Below are 21,567 nucleotides of genomic sequence, written 5' to 3'. Positions count from 1 at the left end.
AAAGACTTCTTAGTCGGGCATGTTACACCTCTAATCTCTCTTTCTCAAAACCTTATCAATGCACAAATATGCCTCTCTCTGTCAACCCACTCAATCATGGTTAGTTTGTGGTGAAGAGAATGCATGTTGTAGGTTTCCACATAGGATCATGGCCATTGATTTAATGTTGTGGTCAATCTATAGTCAAAAGGGTGCTTCTTGGCTATCTAAATTTACTCTATTATTTGTAGTGGCAATCCTAGCCTTCATGTAGGTCAATTGTTAAACGTTAATGTTATTTCTGATCATAATTGTGATAGTCATGACTAGCTTTAGACACTCATGGTCAATTTTTAGCTATTTGTAGTCAATTTGGGGCAATTGCGACTTGATTTTGGGTGTGATAAACCACTTGTGGTGAATTCTAGCTAGTTAAAGTGGTTTGCAACTAGTCATGGGCAAATCCTAAGTAGTGGTGGTTTGAATTTGAGCCAACCATCATGTAAATAGTAGATCGTGGTCAAGCTAGAATAGTTGTGGTGAGGTTTGGGCAACAATAGGTAGTCGTGGTACACATTAAAGCAATTGTGAGCTTCTAATTGGCTATCGTTGCTTGCTTTTGGAAGAAAAAAGCAAAAAATTGATGCTAATAAAGCCATACTCCTAAAAAATTAGTTGTCTTCAAGAAGAAAGTGGTTGTGTCCCGCATTGCTTTAATTGTGATCAATTTTGATGTAGTCATGGTCAACCTATTGCATTGCAATAATTAAGAGTAATCATGGTCATCACTAACCTAGTCATGGGTCAACCTTTGGATGGTTATGGTTAGCTTGCCAAAATCATGGTCATTCTTGGCTATTTAGAAACTCAAAAAGCAAGGTCGTACTACAAAAAAAGCAAGCCCTATGTGTGATCAAATTGAATTCTAGGTGATAGCTATGCACCATTATGGCTCTAGTTTGCATTACCACTCATGGTCACAAAAAACTAGGTAGTCAACCAATCACTCAAGCAATCTCTTTGTGCAGTAGTCATGGTCATTCATAATCACCTTATCCACACTTATCACTTATAGGGGTTTCTTGGAAGTTTCTCCTAAGGGAGTAATGAAAGCACTAGAGGGTGGACATGAGAGGCCCTTTCATATAAGCTAGTAGAAATAGGGTTCCGTTTATGATCCTAATTAGATAATTGCTCAAAATACAAAAAACTAGGGTTAAAGGGGCATGTGACACCCTTCAATCTTGCATATTGTGACTATGAGTTGTAGTTCGTAGACAAAATTTAGAGGGAAAACATTAGCTACTTCATTGGATCTAAGCATTTAAAGGCATTCTTGTATTACAGAGATCACCCATGAAAGGGATGCATGTCTAGGTGGGTAACATGACATTTCTATATTTCTATGTTACCCATTAAGGATCCTCATTTGGCCATAAAAACAATGATCCCTTTCAATCCCCTTTTTAATTGATGTGATGTCCCCCTAGGTGGGTTTAATAGAAACTCAATGCAAATTGCAAGACTTAGGGTATGTACCATGATGAGAGTTTTAAGAGCTAGGACATGCCTAGGCAAATTCTACTTCACAAATTTGTGTGGTTAAGTTTAATCATGCGTGTATGGTCTATTGAACTATGCTTGAATTTTGTGTCATAACTTTTGGAGTTGATGGAGTACCTCTAAACATGGACGTACTCCATGAACTAGCCAAAGTTAAAATGACATCGTGGTCATTCATGGATAGGTTTTGCATTCTCTCTCCTCAAGTCTCCTTTCCCTCACCTCTCTCCCCTCTAAATTGCTACATAGAGATCTTCTATCCTAGTTGGTAGTGGTGGGGTTTAGTGACTAAGTTCAGAAGAGTGTGGTTGTGATACCCACTATTTGTAGAGGTGTAGAGGTGGGCGCCATATCCTTGCCGATTAGAACTTTTGCACACGGACAATTTTTCCTTTGTCCTTATGCACGACACATAAGTTGAACGCCCCTATGGCCAACAGCCATCCGGAGAGGTCTAAAAGGGGCCTTAGACTAGACTTTGTGGGAGTCTCAAAAGTAAAATGAAGACAAAGTGGCAGGCTTTTTTGCATCTGTATCTATAATAAACAGTCCATTGACTTGGGTGTATTGTAATTGTAAAGCTGTGCAAAATTATATGCTTTATTTATTGTCGGTTAAGTGTGAAAGCATACCAGACTAAATTATTTATTTTAAGAGGTAACAACACCCGTCTGGACAGGTTTGAAACGGGCCTAAGCCGGCCTGTCACCTATCTGCTTGCATTGCCGTGAGTCCGTGACCCGTGACCCGTCCTATGGGAACTTGACGGTTTGTGCAGATACTCATGCACTTTACGACCGGCCTTCCGGTGGGCCCTTGGCGGCATGTTTAGACACTCACGTGGAGAATGCGGATAGGTACTAGGTAGGCTAACTCAAACGAAGACTCTTGTTTTGTACTTTGTAGGTTAACGTCGACTCTCGAGAGCCATGCAAAAATTTCACACACACACACACACACACACACAGGGGACTCGGGACAGAGAGAGCGAGGGCCGGGTAGACTTTTCGTCGCCATGGCTGCTCCTCCTCCGACTCCCTGGGAACAATGGCTGGATCGCGCCATTTCTTCCCTCGCAGAAGCCGCTCTGCTTCGGTCCGTGCGTCCTCTCTTCCTTCTTCGCTCCGTTTCTCCAGTGGACTCGCTCACAGAGTTCTCTTCATCATCCCCTACGTCTTTGGCCTTCACCTCTGCCACAGACGATTTGCAGACGTTCGATGGCCCCGGGCCTTGGGACCAGTCCGCAGTCGAGGTGGAGATCTCCCGTGCGACTGTCGAGCGATGGCAAGAAAATGCCCCTAGCTCAGGTATGTGATCTCCAGGCATGTGCTCAATACAGTATGTTATTAAACTGAATCATTAGAAACAAATACAATCTACCCGAACTGATGAGATACATTTAAGTCGAGATTTTGGAAAACATGAATACTTATATGGTGATAAACCTTCATTAATGAGATTGCGTCCAACATCACCTTTATTTTGAGGACTCCATTGTCAATTCTTGTTTAGCAGCGAGCGCTCTCTATTTGTATGCTACTCCATGGTTTGCAGATCAAAATTTCCTAATTTCAATCATGTTGTCTGCTCTTTAGTGCTCTTTAGCTAATCTGTAACAGTGTAGCTGATGCCGCCTTATTTTTGTGCATCAAATATTTGATATTTTGAAGGTTGCAATTTCTTCAGACAAGGCGACAGGACCTTCACCTTAATCTTGTATATAATAAGACGACTTGGCAGATGAAATTTCTAATGTCATGCAAACTACAAAAATGAGTGCTGTGAAAACAGTGAAGAAGATTTTTTTTTCATAGGAATAAGCTTAAAGCCTGTTTTCATAGAGCAATGTATTTCAAGCTCCAAAAAACTTCATTGTCTTACACATTGGATAAAGTGGGGAAGAGCTCCTCTGCTTGAAGATCATCTGTATAGGAACATTTCATATGGAACATGGCAGTGGCTAGTTGCATGCTAGCTATTGTAAATCACATGCCAGGAAATCTGGACTGCACACTGGCGGAATTGATACAGAGGTCAGGTATTTTCTCACACAGTGCATGTTCTGCTGTTGCTCACATTGGTGCTTGTGCCTCAATACTTTACCTCTTTTCCTTTCTCAGCTCTCATATGCATTTGCCACGCGATCATTCATTGATTTGGCCACTTTTAGGCAGTAATCAGGTGTGCTATTCGTGGTGCATAACTGTGCCATGTGGCAGTCCTTTCTGCATTGCATTGGCCATTAAAATTGCCCTGATCTTTTTACTAATTGCCCCACATGGGCTGGTTGAAACCATCCTGCATACCTTTGACTGCACCTTTATTGCCCTATCGTGGGCACTGAAACCAGCCTTCCTTTTGGGGATGGGTGGTAAATCCCTGATTACAACTTAATTACAGCAGCAAACAATAAATGTAAATCTGAAAATACAAATTTACCTACTGATCTTAGACAATGCACACTTGATTAGCCCCAAAATTGGCGCTCCTTTCGGTATTTCTTTAGCTTTTTTGAAGAAGAAGTTGATGTACAATGGGATTCTCTCGATCCCCTTCGCAATCCAAACTCCCCTTGCTGTCCAAAGTGATTAGCAGGTCTTCAATCCGATTTGCCCCTTGATTCGGGCACTTAATTGGCCTTCACCCACTTCATAGACGATGGAAATACCCCAAATTCAATGGTTGGCTAGTCTTCCATCCGAATTTAGCTGAAATTCACATTCAGCCTTGAAAAATGCAAGTCTTGGAGCTTTTAATTTCTGGCACGTTTCTCAAGGCTATTGCTAAACTCTAATTTTTGCTGTCAATCAGGGTTTACAACAGAGAAATTTGCAATTTCTTAGCTTCCAAGGGTCCAAATACTGAGATCTTTGGAGCAAGTTGTGAAATGACTGGGAGATGAGAGAGAAAGCTGTAGAGAGAGAAAATTCAGAGTTTTGTTGCAAAGAATGATTGAAAATTAGTCAAATGTAGCTGTTTCCTTGCCACACAACAACATTAAATGCTGTCGCCTACAGCTAAGACATCCAAATCAGCTATCATCTTGTATCTACATGCAATTGCCCAGCTGTGGAGGGTCCGAATTTACAATCGCCTCCTCAAAACTCACTCGTAGCTGGCTGCAATGGCTGAAAATAGGCTGGCCATGGCTGCTCATAGCTCTTCCACATTTGCTACATCAAGAATGATCTCATTTTTCCTATTCTTCAGCCTTTTACCGACCTATATTGTCAAGTTTGCTAAGTGGCAGCCTTCCCAAATGGTTTTTCTAACATTATTCATCATTAAATATTAATATTCAGTCTTTAATTACTAAAAATTAATCTAATAATTATTTCGGTGGCTAGAAAAATAATCTGACTGGCCAAGAGTTAAAATGGCTAGGCATCTTTCATTCCCAAGTCTCTTTGTGCCATCTTTAACCATTAGATCGGTGTTAGGTACCATTAAGTGCCACATCTCTAGTGTCACCAACTGACACTTATGGCCAAATGAATGACCTAAGCCAATAATTGACAGTAGATACCACCAAGTACCTGTACAACATAACTAATAGTAACTTTTGCCTTTGACATTTGGTGATTTTCTCGCGTCCTGGGCTCATAAATTTACTCTAACCCCAATTGCACCTCACATATGTAACATTTACTTAATCATGTGATTAAAAATTAATCCACATGCTAAGTGAGGTTTCAAAAATACATGTCCTCATGATAGCCCTCCCCTTTGAAATCCTTACAATTGTCCTTGATTGCACTGCCAAATGCATCAAAAGCAAAGTACTACACTGGAATTTCTATAGGGCATCATAGTCAACACAACATTGTGCACTGCTATTCAACCTTTCCATATGCCCAACATGTGCTGAAAATTACCAGCCAATATAACATATCGCAAAGAATCTCAAAAACATTGCCAGATTATCATGTGACATGTCTATTTCTCATGAGCTAAACTCATCTAGAAAAACCAAACGAGAGTATAGCGAAAACCAAGCATAGACCATGGTTGAAACATCAATGGCATCATAAAACATGTTGCTGTCCACAAAACCAGCTAAGTACCACTGAATATTAATGATCATACACTGAAAACCAACATTCGATGATCAGCCCCTGATGATCATTAACTGATGCTACACCAAGCATAACGAATGCCATACCAAGCATAACTAATTACACATCAAGCATAACGGATGCAAATGTACAGTTTCAAAGCTACAGTGAAAACCATACCGATATGCATACCAAATATAGTGACTAGTACATTGAATAGTGATCTCTGGAAAACATACTGTTTAGCTACAGTACCCTAAATGTATGCTGAATACGTTCGAGATCCACTACTTATAATGCTGTCCATTACTGAGGAGTGAAGGTACTAGCTTCCTCACAAGCATCAGGTAATACTCTGGACCTTTGCTTTGTTGAACCTGATTGAGCTCGGCTCTAGCTGGAAAGCATCAAGGTAAAGCTGCAACAAATGAGGATGGTCTGCCAAGTCATCCTCCTCCATCCATTTGGCATTGAGGTAAACTACTAAGGCACTCTTCATCATCGGCATTGAGGTCCTTGACAATTTAGACTAGATTTGAAGATTATGTTGGCTTAGTAAGGTTCATCTATTTCACCTTTGTGAAGCCCTCAACGGGTTCATTGGATTGCCATTCCCTCTTAGTGCCAAGCATGATAATAATGTGATCTTCCTTTTTGAACTTGCGAATCACTTTGGAAGATTCCCTTGGCCTTAGCATTCTAGTCCACTTGTACATTTTTGAGATGCTTTTCTCCTAAGATAACTATGAGTCTAGTTTTTGCATTTGGAGACTTTCTTGGTTGTCAAATATTGGGGTTAGAATTTTCACTCATGTTTGACATTGAGTCATATCCCTCGGTTGTGGATGGTGCATCAAACACTATGACTTGCTTTTGATTTAGCATTAGTACTTTTGAATTGGGAATTGGGATTGAGGATCGATATCCCATTCATCTATCATTCTACCATAGGTATCATAGACAATGGAGTCAGTTTCTTATTCATCTTTGCTCACATCCTCCATTGATTCATCTTCTTCTAGTTTACTCTCCTCTTCATTATCTACACCTTGCTCTTGTATTAAGGAAATGAATAGATCATTGTGGTAATCAAACAAGATATAGTGGAGGTTTATCCATTGCCAATTGGGACTTGTGAATAGTTGCATGCTAGCTATTGTAAATCACATGCCAGGAAATCTGGACTGCACACTGGTGGAATTGATACAGAGGTCCGGTATTTTCTCACACAGTGCATGTTCCGCTGTTGCTCACATTGGTTCTTGTGCCTCAATACTTTACCTCTTTTCCTTTCTCAGCTCTCATATGCATTTGCCATGTGGTCATCCATCGATTTGGCCACCTTTAGCAGAAATCAGGTGCCCTATTTGGGCTGCATAACTGTGCCATGTGGCAGTCCTTTCTGCATTGCATTGGCCATTAAAATTGCCCTGATCTTTTTTACTAATTGCCCTACATGGGCTGGTTAAAACCATCCTGCATACCTTCGACTGCACCTTTACTGCCCTATTGTGGGCACTGCCTTTGATCAAGTCAAATCCTTTTCTCAGCTGCCCTAGTGGACTAGGCACTTCTATTCCTCAGCCATCTAGTGGGCTGTCCTTGCGGTAGGTAACCATACTAGGACAACCACCTTGGGCCGAGTCAATGAAGGCCACAACCCTGGGGCAGGTAACCCTCTTGTCAATACTAGTGTCCATTTTGGGACTGAGCGTGGCCTTCTCTATCTTGTTTTTGACCAATGATGCAGCTCACCTGGTGCCCCTTTAGACAGGTTGCTGTCCCATGTCTTGTTTCCCATGGGCTTGCCCTTTTCTTCTCAAATCTGGCAGTCCTTAAAGAGCATGTCAGGTCTTTTGACGCAGTCAGTTGGTTGCTAATCTTAGATCTGTTAATCAGTATTGTAGGTGGCAATCAGACTGCTGTTTGGTTTCCATCTCTTTGTACTTCACAATAGTGATGTGACCAACTCGTTGACCTTTTTGAATGATACCTGAAATGTGCTCCAACTGAGTCTGCTGTAATATATGAGGAGTATTTTCGCCCTTGTATTCTTGTCTCTCTTTTGAATTGTGCATTTTGGAGGCTAGTGTCTAACAACCAGCCTTAGCTTGATTGGTTTATGATGAGCCAAGACGATGTATTGGTATTCTAAATGGTTTTGTTATGCTTGAATAGGGTTTTCCAAGTCTGTTTTCTCTGTTTGAGAGATTGAGATTGTAAATGATTGGGTTTGAGTGTGATTGAGTATATTTTGAATGATTTTTTATGAGTGTGAATGGTTTTGGTTAAAGCTATGAAGTTTTATGGTGTTTTGTTAATCCTTTGTGGTGTACTGTTGAGCTTCTGTATGTGTTTTGTGGAATGAATGTTTAGCTTGGGAAGTTTTCCAATCTTGAAAAGGGAAGAATACAATCTCAAAAGAGTTCAAAGGAAGTGAACTGGCTGAATGGATGAGGAACAGCTTTCAAAGTGGGTAGTGGGTAAGAACACATATGGGCAGCAGTTCTTGGAGTGGGGGACAGCAGCCTGCAAGTCTGGACAGCAGCCAACAGAAATGGGCAAAAACTCCAGCGGAGTGAGCAGCAGTCCAAGTGAGTGACAATAGCTCTAGGTTGGGTGGCAGCTTAAGGAAGGGGGCAATGTGCACCAGGGGAATGCAAGCCTTGATTCTGGTGGCTCAATAGGGACCACAAAACACCCTTGTCTAATAAGTCTATTCAAGGAGAACCCCTTAATATTGTTATCCCACAAAACAAACCAAAGTTGTATCTTTTTGAAAGTGTGCAATCTGGAAGCAAGAACGAATACACAAAGAAGAATGCAGATGATAATGAAGGAAACAAAAATTTCATTTAAATGAATGGAAGGAAAGCTAAATACAACAGCCCTTGCATTTGTGGTCAATGCCACATTAGTGAGGGTGCTAGATTGCAAAGGCAAGAGAGTTCTGGTTTAGGAGAGAGGAGATGATGACGATGGCTGGAGAAGATCTGCAAACAAAGGCTGATCATGACACATGAACTGGCAGAAAGAAATCTATCATAGGAACGTGGAGAGGACGGGACAAGGACGGGGTCAAGGACAGCCAAAAGCAGGGAACGGGGATGTAGGGTGGGACAGGGGAGGGGATGGCATATATAAATAGCATTTTAAAATGTATGCATATAATGTGGTGGGTGGATGTGTGGGTGAATGTATACTACCAAAGAACATATGCATGTGCATGTATGCATAGATGTGTTTTCTCTCGTAGAAAAAGTGCATGTGTAATGTGGGCTGATTTGATATGACCTCATACAAGAGTATGCTGATTTTGTATGTGTATGTGTATCAAAAGGAGAAGTCCTTGGAAGAAGTCTAAAACACTCACCCATAAAAAAAGCCACCAAAAAACCATCCCCAAAGACCCTCCCCAACCTAACAACCACCCCCCCCTCCCCCCCCCCCCCCAAAAAAAAAAAGAAAGGAAAAAAGAAAAGGGTCTCCTAATTAGGGTACTACTGGCAACAAATCCAGTGTATCATGCCAAGACTAAACACATTGAGGTACACTATCATTTTATCAGAGACGGCTTGGATGGGGGGGATGGTTGTTGGGGATGGGATAGGGGATGTCCCTCATTCCATTTTGGCGTGTCCTTTAGCACATGCATTTGGGAGGGTGTTTCCGCATTTCGAGGGCTCAGGATGGCCGTTCCGTGTTACTATGAAATGTATGTTGAATGAAAGTGATAATCAATGATGAGAAGGAGAAACCTATAAATAGGCCATGAAAATCAACACTTGTTGATATTCATAATATGGTTGACTGACTTCAAAAATGGGAAAAAATGTACAGTAAGAGCGACATGTCAAAGGCATAGAAAACGGATAAGTCTAGGCGGCCAAATGGGCTAGGAAAGGTGCCAATTTCCAACATCTCCATCTAATGTTTTTAGGGTTAAGATTTCTGTAATATCCAAACGATTGATGGACAAAGGCAATGTTAGAGCTTCAATTGTCCTTGCCACACTCTGGTAGAGGCTCACAACTAGGAAATGAACATAGAATAAGACAAAGAAAAACATGTCTGCAAACACTTGCTCTTAGATCTTGGGTGTGGATGAAATTCAAAGTAGTAGTGAGAATGGAATACTAAAGGGGGGGACAACTTGACTTGTAGAAGATGAAATTGAAAGCCACAAACAACCTCAAAAGGCTTCAAGGGTTTGCAATAGATCCAAGGGTAGTAGAAGATGTGATGAAAGATCAGAACGTGTTAATGTCTATGTTGTCCATTGAAAAAAAAAAAAAACCAAGCAAGCTCCTTTGAAGGATAGAGATTAGGGTTCAAAGGGCATGGGATGGGCATCTAGCAACAAGGAAGGGTGGCTCTTGGAGAAGAGGGAAGTAGTTGTATGGTGTATAAGTCATTTGAAGGTGGAGAACTATATTCCTCTCTGGAAGGGTTTGAGCCTTGAAGGAACGACCAAAGTAGATGGGAAGGAACTTGTGGGATGATTGATAGTGTGTAAGGAATTGGTGAGGCAAAGGGGGGTGATGTTGAGGAGGGCGCTACTCAAAGAAGGGGAATGAAAGTGATAAAGTGTACACTCCTGATAACTTACCCAACGGATGGCTTGTGACATCGAATCCTCCAAGAAGACGGCTTGCTTGGTGAAGATTACTCGTTTTCATACTCTATAAAGAATGAATCTAAGTAACTATACAACACAATAGAAACAACTCACCAAAAATATATGAGATATAATAGGTGTAACTATATGTGATCATTGAACTAGTACAGAATTAGATAGGCCTCTTGTAGCTCAAAATCAAGGTAAGAACGTCAAAATCTCATATTGATTAACAACATTCTCAGCCTTTTGCACAAGTCTCTTAAGTGAAAGTTTCTTCTCCTCCTCAATTGAGCTAGTGCCTTTTAGGTGCGTCCAATTACGAGGCACATTTGCTTTTTCTTTTTTGAGAGGTTTTTTTTTTTGGTGCCCTATTGCTTAATGAACCCTTTGCTATTTTTTTAAGGTTGAGGCTGCCCCTGATCAGAACTTGAGGCATGCCCTAATTTGTGACATAAGTAAAATGCATTTGGAAACTCTGAGAATTTAATCTCACACAAATTATCAAAACCTCTACTAATGGATCCCAAGCATGGTGCACCTCAGCTAGCTTGACTCCTCTAGTCCACAAAATGGAGGCATGCCAATAACCCTTCACATCAGATGCAAAGGAGGCATATAAAGCACCTTCCCAAGGGTTTCAATGATTATTTGAACCTCCACCTCAAAAATAGCATGTAGGTTGAGGAAGAACTGTTAGCTTGCCTATTTTAGGGTTTGTCAATTTGTCATCTCCTGGTTGTGAGATTTTGTTAGAGTTTGACAGAGACATAGGAGCGTTGACAATTTAGTGTGCTTTTCCCATGCTTTTCTTAGGTTTTCCAGTCATTTTGTTGCTTCTGCCACATGGTGATTGCTTCCATGTCAACATCCATACAACCGCAATATTTGTACAATATTTCTATGCAGACAAATTGTATTTACTGCAGGCGGTTGACATTTATTGGCAGGTTAGGTTTGGGGCTATGTAGTCACCGTGGAGGATGCATCTACAAGAGTTGCTCTTTAGACAGGTACACAGGAGGGTGGACTTTATACACTTTCAACCCTTATTTCACAGTCTTCACATGAGCTTGGATTGCTTTGGCATGCTCATTATGGGCATTAAATCTTCATGCTATTAGATGGGCTTCTCAAAAGAAGACGGTGGAGGGACTCCCAGACTTTCCTCGTGTTCGCACTCTATGCCCCGACTACTTTAGGGGCAAGTGGCATAGATAGCCTCATCCACAGGTTGCTATTAGGAGGGCTTCAACACTACTTGAGTTGGTTCAATCTTTGTAGACCCATGGGCACGACCTCCCTTGGGAAGGCCAAGTATCTCATGTTGATTGCTGATGACTTTAGTTGTTACGTGTGGCCCTACTTCTTGGAGTACAAGGGAGAGGCATACTCCCACTTGTGTGAGTGACAGGTGTTTGTGGAGATGCAACCTCTTTTATAGTTTGCGGTGTTCAAGTAGACTACGATGGTGAGTTTTTTGTCCTAACCTATTTTCTCAGTTTTGCAGGGATCACAATATTTAGGTTGAAACCAGTCTTCCTTCCATGGATGGGTTTTAAATCCTTGATTCAACTTAATTACAGCAACAAACAATAAATGCAAATCTGAAAATACAATTTTACCTATTGATCTTGGACAATGCATACTCGATTGGCCCCAAAATTGGTGCCCCTTTCGGTATTTCTTTAGCTTTATTGAAAAAGAAGTTGATTTACAATGGGATTCTCCCAATCCCCTTCGCAATCCAAACTCCCTTTGCTGTCCAAAGTGACCAACAAGTCTTCAATCTGATTTGCCCCTTGATTCTCACGGGCACTTAATTGGCCTTCATCCACTTCATAGACAATGGAAATGCCCCAAATTCAATGGCTGGCTGCTCCTCCACCTGGATTTAGCTGAAATTCACCTTTAGCCCTGAAAATTCCATGTCTTGGAGCTTCCAATTTCTAGCACGTTTCCCAAAGCTGTTGCTAAACCCCAATATAGAAGAGAAATTTGCAATTTCTTAGCCTTCAAGGGTCCAAATGCTGAGATCTTTGGAGCAAGGCTGTGAAATGGCTGGGAGATGAGAGAGAAAGCTGTAGAGAGAGAAAATTCAGAGTTTTGTTATGAAGAATGACTAAAAATCAGTCAAATGCAGCTGCTGCCCTGCCACAACAGCATTAAATGTTGTTGCCTACAGCTGAGACATCCAAATTAGCTATCATCTTGTATCTAGATGCAATCACCTAGTTGTGGAGGGTTCGAATCTGCAATTGCCTCCTTAAAACTCACTCGTGGCTGCTGCAATGGCTGAAAATAGTCTGGCCATGGTTGCACACAGCTTTCCCACATTTGCTACATTAAAAATGATCTCGTTTTTCCTCTTCTTTAGCCTTTTACCAGCCTATATGGGCAAGTTTGCCAAGTGACAGCCTTCCCAAATTACTGAAAATTAATCTAATAATTATTTTGATGCCCAGAAAAATAATCTAACTGGTTAAGAATTAAATTGGATGTGCCATCTTTGACCATTAGATCAGCGTTAGGTACCATTAAATGCCACATCTCTAGTGTTACCAACTCACACTTATGGCCAAATGAATGACCTAGGCCAACAATTGACACCGAATATTACCAAGTACCTGTGCAACATAACTTATAGCAACTTTTGCCTTTGACATCTTGTGATTTTCTCGGGTCTTGGGCTCGTAAATTTACTCTAATCCCAGTTGCACCTCACATGTGCGACATTTACTTAATCATGTGATTAAAAATTAATCCACATGTTGAGTGAGGTTTAAAAAATACATGTCCTCATGATAGCCCTCCCCCTTGAAATCCTTGCAATTATCCTCGATTGCACTGCCAAATGCATCAAAAGCAAAGTACTACACTGGAATTTCCATAGGGCATCATAGTCAATACAACATTGCGCACTGTTGTTCAACCATTCCATATGCCCAACATATGCTGAAAATTACTAGCCAACATAACATAGGATAAGACTCATAAAGAATCTCAAAAACATTTCCAGATTATCATGTGACATGTCCATTTCTCATGAGCTCAACTCATCTGGCAAAATCAAACCATAGTATAGTGAAAACCAAGCATAAACCATGGCTGAAACATCAATGGCATCATAAGACATGTTGCTGTCTAGTTGGATACCATTGAATATTAATGATCATACGCTGAAAACCAACATTTGATAATCAATCCCTGATGATCATTAACTGATGCTACTCCAAGCATAACCAATGCGATACCAAGCATAAGTGATTACACACCTAGCATAACAGATGCAAATGTATAATTTCAGAGGTGCAGTGAAAACCATAATGATCTGCATACTAAACATAGTGACTAGTACACTGAATAGTGATCTCCTGGCAAACATACTGTTCAGCTATAGTACCCTAAATGTATGCTGAATACATTCTAGATCCACTACTTCTAGAGCTGTCAATTATTGAGAAGCGGAGGTGCTAGCTTTCTCACAAGCATCAGATAATCCTCTGGATCTCTGCTCTGTTGAACTTGATTGAGCCCGAACTTAAGTCAGCTCTAATCGGAAAGTATCAAGGTAAAGCTGCAACAATTGAGGATGGTGTGCGAAGTCATTCTCCTCCATCCATTTGGCATCCATTGGTGAATAATTTTGAAACTTCACCAAGTATCTTTTGAAACCCTTACCCCTGATCTTCCTCTCTTTGTGTGCCAAAATCTGCTCTGGTAACAGTATTTCATCGAGCTCTTCAACCTCTGACTGAATTTCTGTAGATACATCCTCTGGCATATCTCCATGAAAGGTCTAAGCAAGCTCACATGAAAGGCATTGTGTATCTGCCAGTGTGGAGGCAATTTCAGCCTATAGCATGTATCAGTGATCCTCTCCAACACTTAAAATGGCCCATAGTATCTCATAGACAACGTTGGATATAATCGCTCTTTGCCCTTCATCTTTTTCAGCCGATGGTTTTTCATTACTTTGGAAATAGCAGAAGCAGATACAACATGGACAGATTTCCCTTTCAATTTTACATCCAAAGTATGAACTTTGCCTTTATGGAAGAGGGTCACAATCTTATCATGAGTATCAATCACTATATGCACACGATGACACCAAGGCATACCAAGCAAGACATCACATCCTTCCAATGGAGCAATAAAAAACTCTTCGCTGTCCACATAACTTTGAATGTGCAAATGAAGCTTTCCAATGATAGGAGTGACTAGCTTTGCATGTCCCTTGCATGCCATACCAGTCTCACCCATAGGCCCCATCTCATCCTCTCTGATGCCTAAACAGGCTGCTATATCGAGAGAGATGAAGATCAGGAAAAATCAATGCATGGTGATCTCTGTTTTTGCCCCATTTCTTGCAAAGATGAGTACTATCTTGATTAGGCTGATCTGCCACTACATGAAGCACTAAATCAGCAGTGGTTTTGCCTTTCTTTCCCTTATTATCCTCCTTTTCAGCTTGCTGTTTATTAAGACAGCTGCGTGCCATATGCCCTTCCTGTTCACAAATATAGCATTTATTTGCAGCCATCAGCTCCTTATCACTTTTTTCACTCTTTCTCTGCGATCTGTTCCTCTTTCCAGCCCTATTTTCAAATTTATCCTTTTTGTCAGCCTTTGCCTCTTTGACATGTGACTTGGCATCATCATCATGGAATCGTGCATCCTTTCCATGCAGCAATGTGTTGGCTGTAGTAGCAGTTTCTATAAGCCGAGACATGTTGGAAACAGTGGATTGAATGCAAAAATCCCGAATACCCTTTGGTAAACCACAAATATACTTCTCCACTTGCTCATGGAGGGGTATTGCGTGATAAGAAGTATCTGGCAGCAATGCATCTCGAAACTTCTTATTAATTGATCCAAGTTCTTGCAGTCTTTGGAATTCAACTGATTCCAAGCTGTCATAATGTCTACTTCAAAGGTACTTGTCAACCAATTTGAAGCAAACATTTGCTTGAACTGGATCCAAGTGGTAGGTGACTTCCCTTGAATAAGAAGTGTAGACCACCACTGCCATGCATTTCCCTTCAAAAATGTGGCTGCCTTGTGTATCTTAGATGCCTTTGTGAAGTTGCTTCCAGAATAGGCTGCATCAAACTGCTGAATAAAAACTAGTGCTTTCAGTCTATCTTGTGTATCACTGAAAGGCTCAAACTTCACGCTTTTTCCACCTTCATCATAGTCCTTCGGTGGACCTATGGGAGTCAAGTTATCGTAAATGGGTTGCTGCAAAAAGGGTGCATTGGCTGTATTTGCATAAAAATCAGTACTATTTGAAGCACCTACACGATCAGCACCAAATCCTTGTGCTCCAACAGTCCCTGGGGGTGTTGATACATATCCATATGGCCCGCTTTGTGCCCCATGCATCATGCCTATGCTGCCATACATGGGATTAGGCATTCCACTTGCGTTACCCAGATACATTGGGTGTTGAGCCATGCATTGGTTGATGTATACCATAGGGATTTGTACCATACATGCACCAAATCCTTGTGCTCCAATAGTCCGTGGGGGTGCTGATACATATCCATATGGCCCGCTTTGTGCCCCAAGTATCATGCCTATGCTGGGGCTATTCTAAAGAAGGCTTAGGCATTTCCTTCAGTTCTTGTGGCTGTCCCGAAGGTGTAGAAGGCGTCTTCTTCTCTTTGCCTTTGCTGTCCTTTGGGGCATTCAAGAATCGAGTAAACTAGGGATCCTTTGCCAATTCAGCAAAAAGATTTGCTGCTGTACGCATTCGATCCTTGAAGCTATCATCAAATTCTTCAGCCCCTTGTTGGTCATCAGCCTCTTTATGCATTGAAGTGCCAACATTTGGGTCATTTTCCACATTTTCAGCATGCTGTCCATGCTGAGAACCATGTCCAGCATCAGTCATTGCATTTCTCCCTTCACCATGTGATTGACCAAGGAGTGATGCATCCTCTCCACTTGGTCCCGTATCACCATGTGAAGACATGCTTGCTGTAATCCACTGCTGAGAACAATTTCAGCAATAATGCAATAGTCCCAAGTTGCAATCAAGTACCACGGGCCCACCAATTCACAGGATTTGATGGTATCCCGGTAATGGAACCATGAAACCAGCCTTCCTTCCATGGATGGGTAGTAAATCCCTAATTATAACTTAATTACAACAGCAAACAATAAATGCAAATCTGAAAATACAATTTTATCTACTGATCTTGGACAATGCACACCTGATTGGTCCCAAAATTGGCGCTTCTTTCGGTATTTCTTTAGGTTTATTGAAGAAGAAGTTGATTTACAATGGGATTCTCCCGATCCCCTTCGCAATCCAAACTCCCCTTGTTGTCCAAAGTGACCAGCAAGTCTTCAATCTGATTTGCCCCTTGATTTGGGCACTTAATTGGCCTTCATCCACTTCATAGACGATGGAAATGCCCCAAATTCAATGGCTAGCTAGTCCTCCACTTGAATTAGCTGAAATTCACCTTCAACCCTAAAAAATCCTAGAGGAAATAGAGATAATTGGTTGGGCAAGAGGAGATAATTCACGTGGGTGAATATAGCCATGCGTAGCAATAGATGAAGATGAAGGAGTAAGAGGATAAGTGGCGGAGGCTTGGAAGGAGGCCATTTGAAGATTGCCAAGGTCAACAAAGATGGAGATGTAAGGGCTTGATGGAAAATTATGGGAGGTTTTTATAGGTATATGATGAGAAGGGTGGGTAATTACTTAACTTTGCAAGGCTAAGTATACCTCGTGCAACATTCATGAATGTTCACTTTTTGCATTTTAAAATACCATTTTGTTGAGGATGTTAGGGGATTAAGTATTTATGCTTGGAGCTTCCAATTTCTGGCATGCTTCTTGAGGTTGCTGCTGAACCCTAATTTCTATTGTAAATTAGGGTTTACAGCAAAGAAACTTGCAATTTCTCAGCCTCCAAAGGTCCAAATGCTGAGATATTTGGAGCAAAGCTGTGAAATGGCTAGGAGATGAGAGAGAAATCTGTAGAGATAGAAAATTCAGAGTTTTTCGTGAAAAATGACTGAAAATCAGTCAAATGCAGCTGCTGCCTTGCCACAACAACACTAAATGCTGTTGCCTATAGTTGAGACATCCAAATCAGTCACCTTGTACTTGGATGGAATTGCCCAGCTGTGAAGGGTCTGAATTTGCAATCGTCTCCTAAAAAACTCACTCATGACTAGCTGCAATGGCTGAAAATAGGTTGGCCATGGCTGCTCACAACTCTCCCACTTTTGCTACATCAAGAATGATCTCGTTTTTCCTCTTCTTCAACCTTTTACCAGCCTGTATGGGCAAGTTTGCCAAGTGGCAGCCTTCCCAAATGATTTTTCCAACATTATCCATCATTAAATATCAATTTTCAGCCTTTAATTACTGAAAATTAATCTAATAATTATTTCAGTGCTTAGAAAAATAATCTGACTGGCCAAGAATTAAATTGATTAGGCATCTTTCACTCTCGAGTCTCTCTGTGCGATCTTTGACCATTAGATTGGCGTTAGGTACCATTAAATGTCACATCTCTAGTGTCACCAACTGACACTTATGGCCAAATGAATGAAGTAGGCCAACAATTGACACTAGATACCACCAAGTACCTGTGCAACATAACTTATAGCAACTTTTGCCTTTGACATCTTGTGATTTTCTCGGGTGTTGGGCTTGTAAATTTACTCTAAACTCAGTTGCACCTCACATGTGCAACATTTACTTAATCATGTGATTAAAAATTAATCCATATGTTAAGTGAGGTTTCAAAAATACATGTTCTCATGACATAGGTGGAGTATCCCCATCTAAACACACCATCTGAGAATGGTGTGGTGGAGTGTGCCAATGGGACTATGCTCAAAATGGCTCGATCAATGTTGGAGCATAGGTGTCTCCCCCATTCCCTTTGGGGTGAGGTTATGGCTACCGTGGTGCATATCTACAACAAGTCCCCTACTTTGCAATTGAAGGAGACGACTCTTTTTGAGGCTTTCTTTGGGAGTAAGCCTTTTGTATTCCATTTTCGCATCTTTTGGAGTGGGGCATAAGTCCATGCGGACAAGAAGAAAAGAGCAAGCAAACTTGATTCCAAGTTGAAGAAGCTTATCTTTGTGGGCTACAGCATGACCACAAAGGGCTATTGGCTCTTGATGGCTCCTTCCTCTACTACCTTGTCATTGAGTGTTTCTACCCTTTCCCATCTTAGGTTCCTTCTAGGCGGATTGAGCCGCCAGAGGGGGAAGCCTTGTTCATTGGATGAGGACTTATCTTCCCTAGTGAGGGGTAGTCCCTTTCACAGATAGGTGCATTACAAGTGCCGAAGGCCTCTCGGTTTCCTTCGCAATATACTGAGCCTATCACCATCCCTCAATGGTATTAGGGGCTTATGTAGGATTTAGGGATTACTCAGTTCCTTGAGATGCCTCTTGGCCCATGCAGATCAACCAAGCTTCAGGCCCAATAGGATAGTTCACTCTGTGTGAACTATACCCTTATGTCACAGACTCTTCAGGACCATGAGCCTACTATAGTTGATGAGGCTCTTGCATAGGACGTTTGGCACAATGCTATGTAGATTGAGCTTGATTCTATCGAGTGACACCAGGTTTGGGAGCTGGTTCCTCATGTGAAAAAGCGGAAGGTGATTGGTGTCAAACGGGCCTATAACACTAAGTATCTTGTAGATGGATCCTTGGACAAGCGTAAGGCAAGGCTTGTTGCCAAGGGCTTTTCTAAGTGGGCAGGCTTGGTTTACTTTGAGACCTTTGTACCTACGGCTTGGATGTCCATTATCCGAGCTATCTTGGTTCTAGTTGCTCATCACCACTAGATGATTTATCAAATGAATGTGAAGTCAGTCTTTCTAAATGGTGTCTTGGAGAAGAAGATTTATGTCTCCTAGCCTCCTAGTTTTCTTGTGCAGGGGAAGGAGGACCATTTTTACAGGTTGCGGAAGGCCCTTTACGGCCTAATGCAAGCTCCTCGAGCTTGGTACAAGAGGATTGATCGCTTCTTCTTATAGAGTGGCTTCCATCGTTCGGATCGTGACCCCAACCTTTATTACAAGGTTGAGGGTGACAGGTGTGTATTGGTCATTTTGTATGTTGATGACCTTATTATCACAGGGAGTGACTCACTGGAGGTTGATCGGACTTAGGAGATCTTGCGACAGGAGTTCGATATGATGGATCTTGTGATTCTCCACTTCTTCCTTGGTTTGGAGATTTAATAGTTGACACAGGACATCTTATATCCCAGCATAAGTACAACTTCGAGTTACTTTCAAAGTTTAGTGTGGTTGAGTGTTGGCCTATTTCTCGCCCCATGGATCTCGAGTTCAAGTTATTGGCAGTAGGTGATCCCCTTCCAAATGCTACCCATTACATGTGCCTTGTTGGCTCTTTGATTTGGTTGATTCACACTTGGCTAGACATTATTTTGTGGTGGATTTGTTGTCTTTTTGCATGAAAACTCCTACTCAGGCTCATTGGAGAGCTACTTTGTGTGTTCTATGCTATTTATAGGGGACTCGATCCTACGGGATCATATATGGAAAGGGGGCCACTCTTTTTGGATGGAGTGACTTTGATTGGGCATGTGATGTGGATTCGAGACTGTCCACTACAGGTTTTGTTTTCTCCCTTGGATGGGGTGCTATCTAGTGGAGCAGTAAGAAGCAGCCTACTGTGGCGCTAGCTATTTATAGTTGCCCCTCTCCACTTGGCTGATCATTCTCTTCTGCAGGTTTCAGGAGCACACTTTGTCTCCGGCATTCTCCTCCCTCTCCAGTGCTGCTGCCATCATCATTCTCAGCCTGATCTGGTGCCCTCAGTGAGGCCTCGGGCTGGGTGCAGGGACTGATCACTCCACACTGTTGTATTCAGCATTCATCTTTAGTCAATGCATATTTCTTTCTTCCTTTTATTGTTGTCTCTCTCTTCCTTTTGTCTTTGTGTTTGTTTGAACCATGTTTCCCTTGAATCCCATAGAGTAGGATAATGCCTAGTCCCACTCTACGTGAGTTCCAACAAGTACCTTAACAAACCCCTTGCTGATAACTTGAAATGAACCAAGCTGCAATGAGTTTTGAAGTGTTGCATTGAACCACTTTGAAAACTCTTCCTCTGTTGGAACCCTCCCCATAAAAGGAAAACAATCCAGTAGGAGCTATATCATAATACGTGGAACACAAGGACTCAATTGGAAGCTCCAATGCCACCTTATGCAGTGTGCATCCTCTTGGGAGTAGAAAGGTGAGCCTGCCTTTGAGAGTGACAAATTTTCTGCATGTCAGTTGGCATATCCTGGGCAACCTCTTAAGCATCAATGGGCTTGACTTTAACATGGTCTAAATGTGAATTTAAAATTTAAATCCATGGTCCCATTGCTGCCCAACTCTGAAACCTTGGGCCTGGCTCTGCCCTCAACTGAGTCCTGACTGATACATCTCTTTGCCTGCATGCACCCAGGTAGCATAACCTGATGCAGCAGCAGAGCTTTCCCTCACAAGAAAGTTCAAAGGAAGTAGAAAGCACATGTCCCGCTCATGCTATACTCCCCTTTCTTTGATATATTTTTTGCACTCTTTCAGGGATTTTTAAGCCCAGCAATTAGATAAATAGAAATATTTTTGTGCCCTTTTTTCCCCGGGGGGGGGGGGGGGCTTCCTCTCATTAAGCGGTCCTACTAGAAGTGGGTCTATTTTGGAGGGCAGGGGTTCCAGCCATGCCTGTTGGTTGCTGGTGTGTTTGAGATTGGGGGTTGTATGGCGCATTGGTTGGAGAGTTGAGCGTTACCTTGTTTGGTTGGTTGTAAAGCTATGTAACTGCTACAAGCTTGATCTCAATATTCTTGTGCTGTGCAACAGGAGAGGAAGTCAGCAACTCAGATCTGGCACTGGAGTATGCTTCTGGATTGCATGCACAACTCAGTCACAAGCTGGTTTTATTTTCCGGAAATGATTATTTGGGCCTGTCTTCTCATCCTAGCGTTCGGAAAGCTGCTTCTGAGGTGGTTTTTTTGCTTGTATGTATATTAGAGGAAAACACTTTCTGTTGCTTTCACACTAAGATAAGTAAGATATTCTTTTGTATTCAGGCTGCTGTCGAATTTGGGATGGGCCCAAGAGGGTCAGCACTGATTTGTGGTTACACTTACTTTCATCGTGCATTAGAATCAGCACTTGCAGATCTAAAGAAGGCAGAGGTATCTACCTTGCTTGGTTGAGCATCCTGGAAACTTCAGCATGACTGGCTTCACTAAGGATCATTTATATTATATCTAATGTATTTGTATAGATAGTTTCAACATGGGAAAGTCATTTATATTATATTTTATTATTTGTG

At 41.7% G+C, this 21,567-nt stretch overlaps 1 protein-coding gene across 1 annotated transcript in view; it reads left to right on the top strand.

The window, feature by feature from the left end:
- Window positions 1–2,441: 2,441 nt before the first annotated feature.
- BIOF (biotin F) overlaps window positions 2,442–21,567 on the top strand; it is a 47,767-nt gene continuing 28,641 nt past the window's right edge. The window contains exons 1-3 of the mRNA XM_087686040.1: window positions 2,442–2,849; window positions 21,090–21,232; window positions 21,320–21,427. Coding sequence (XP_087542166.1) covers window positions 2,558–2,849; window positions 21,090–21,232; window positions 21,320–21,427 — 543 coding nt within the window. The 5' untranslated portion in view covers window positions 2,442–2,557. The remainder of the gene's footprint in view (window positions 2,850–21,089; window positions 21,233–21,319; window positions 21,428–21,567) is intronic.

This window comes from Lygodium microphyllum, chromosome 10 (assembly GCF_053477565.2).
Source record: "Lygodium microphyllum isolate KBCC chromosome 10, Lygodium_microphyllum_v1.1.10, whole genome shotgun sequence".
NCBI classification, from domain to species: Eukaryota; Viridiplantae; Streptophyta; class Polypodiopsida; order Schizaeales; family Lygodiaceae; genus Lygodium; species Lygodium microphyllum.
Note: the sequence above shows the minus strand (reverse complement) of the source record. Positions and strands in the feature narration are given on the sequence as shown.